The sequence below is a fragment of the Helianthus annuus genome, chromosome 2 (assembly GCF_002127325.2).
Source record: "Helianthus annuus cultivar XRQ/B chromosome 2, HanXRQr2.0-SUNRISE, whole genome shotgun sequence".
Lineage (NCBI taxonomy): Eukaryota > Viridiplantae > Streptophyta > Magnoliopsida > Asterales > Asteraceae > Helianthus > Helianthus annuus.
This window is the reverse complement of record NC_035434.2, coordinates 47,089,930-47,091,339: the sequence shown is the minus strand read 5'-3', so window position 1 is coordinate 47,091,339 and position 1,410 is coordinate 47,089,930. Positions and strand designations below refer to the sequence as shown.

Genomic DNA, 1,410 nt, shown 5'->3' with positions numbered 1-1,410 from the left:
TAAACCTGTCGTTCGAAGAACCACGAAATTAAGTCTGGTTAACATATATGATCTACCTTGTGTAAATGATGCAACCTTAGGCAAACAAGTGGATCCTAACCCCATATTTGTGGTAAATATGAAATAATTGTTTATATTGAATTGACTTTAATACATGATATATATATATATAATTGATTGGCTTGTATACAAAAAGGTTTAAGCCAGCCATCCCCAAAAAAATCTATCTTACTAAAAGAAACTACATAAAACTCCATAAAGACATGTCAACACAAATATCTTCATCATTCACAAAGTTAGCATACCCCACCATCTGAGGTGGCGGTACCATGAGTCCCTCAGCCATGCTAGCAATATATCCAGGCATTCCAAACATCTCCTCCTCATCGGCGTACACCACTACTTCCGGCAATACATACGTTCCCACCACCGCATCCTCCGTCTGCCTAAACGCCTCGGCAGCCTCGGCCGCTGCCTTTTGTATATCCTTTACATTGTTAGACTCCGGTACAGGCAGCCGCCAAACTGAGTCAGCAAAATTTAAACAAGCCGACCGCCCCCTCATGGCCAAAACCGCCACATCGTGTGCCCGGGCCGCCATTTCTGCTGTCGGATATGTCCCCAGCCACACTCTTGATTGATTATTTGGTTCTCTCACTTCACACACCCACTTGCCGGGATTTCTTCTCCTCACTCCTCGGTAAACCGGGTGTCGAGTCTCCTTGAACTTCTTCCTTCCGGCTCTCTTTTTCGGGATTCGCGAAGCCAGCATTAGTTCTCCGGTGCTGCTGCTACATTCGGAAGCTGAAGAGGTGTCCATTGTCTGACTACTAATTTGTTTTCAGTTGGTAGTTACAATTTGCTAGTTGTGAGTGAATTGTTTTGGTTTAGTTTTGAGTGTGAAATATCTAAACGATGAAGTATATATAGGTTTTTGCATGCGTGTGCGGACAGCAGTAAAGACTAAAGAGTGTTTGTGGTGGGGTTGTAGGATACAAAATAAGGATGGTATGTAGAAAGAGAGAATGATAAGTGGATAACCAAGTGGTTGCTGTTTGGCTTTATGTGTTCAAAATAAATAATAAATAAATAAATAATAAGGATGGTTAAGTAGAAAGAGAGAAATATAAGTGGATAACCAAGTGGTTGCTGTCTGACACGTGTAGCTCCCGTTGTGAATGCATGGTAGTTATTAATTTTTTAACTCTCTCGAGAAAACACTAATAAGTTTTTTAACAAGTGCTGATGCATGGTTTAGAAGCATCATCAACACATGATTTTTATAATAATTTCGGTCCTAGAATATATGCCACTTAAACTTTATAGTAAATTAATCTTTTATATATTTTTTCACTTCCATTTTTCCAACCAATGTAAGATAGCATGTGTCACACTAATAACACTTTTTTT

At 39.6% G+C, this 1,410-nt stretch overlaps 1 protein-coding gene across 1 annotated transcript; it reads right to left on the bottom strand.

Moving 5' to 3' along the window:
* Positions 1–213: 213 nt before the first annotated feature.
* LOC110914577 (dehydration-responsive element-binding protein 1D) lies at positions 214–877 on the bottom strand. The gene has a single exon (XM_022159370.2). It carries the CDS (start codon positions 818–820, stop codon positions 242–244), a length of 579 nt encoding a protein of 192 aa, XP_022015062.1. The 5' UTR covers positions 821–877; the 3' UTR covers positions 214–241.
* Positions 878–1,410: the final 533 nt, after the last annotated feature.

Coding starts and splice junctions, on each gene's coding strand:
- LOC110914577 (XM_022159370.2), bottom strand. CDS start 820: ATGGACACCTCTTCAGCTTCCGAATGTAGCAGCAGCACCGGAGAACTA.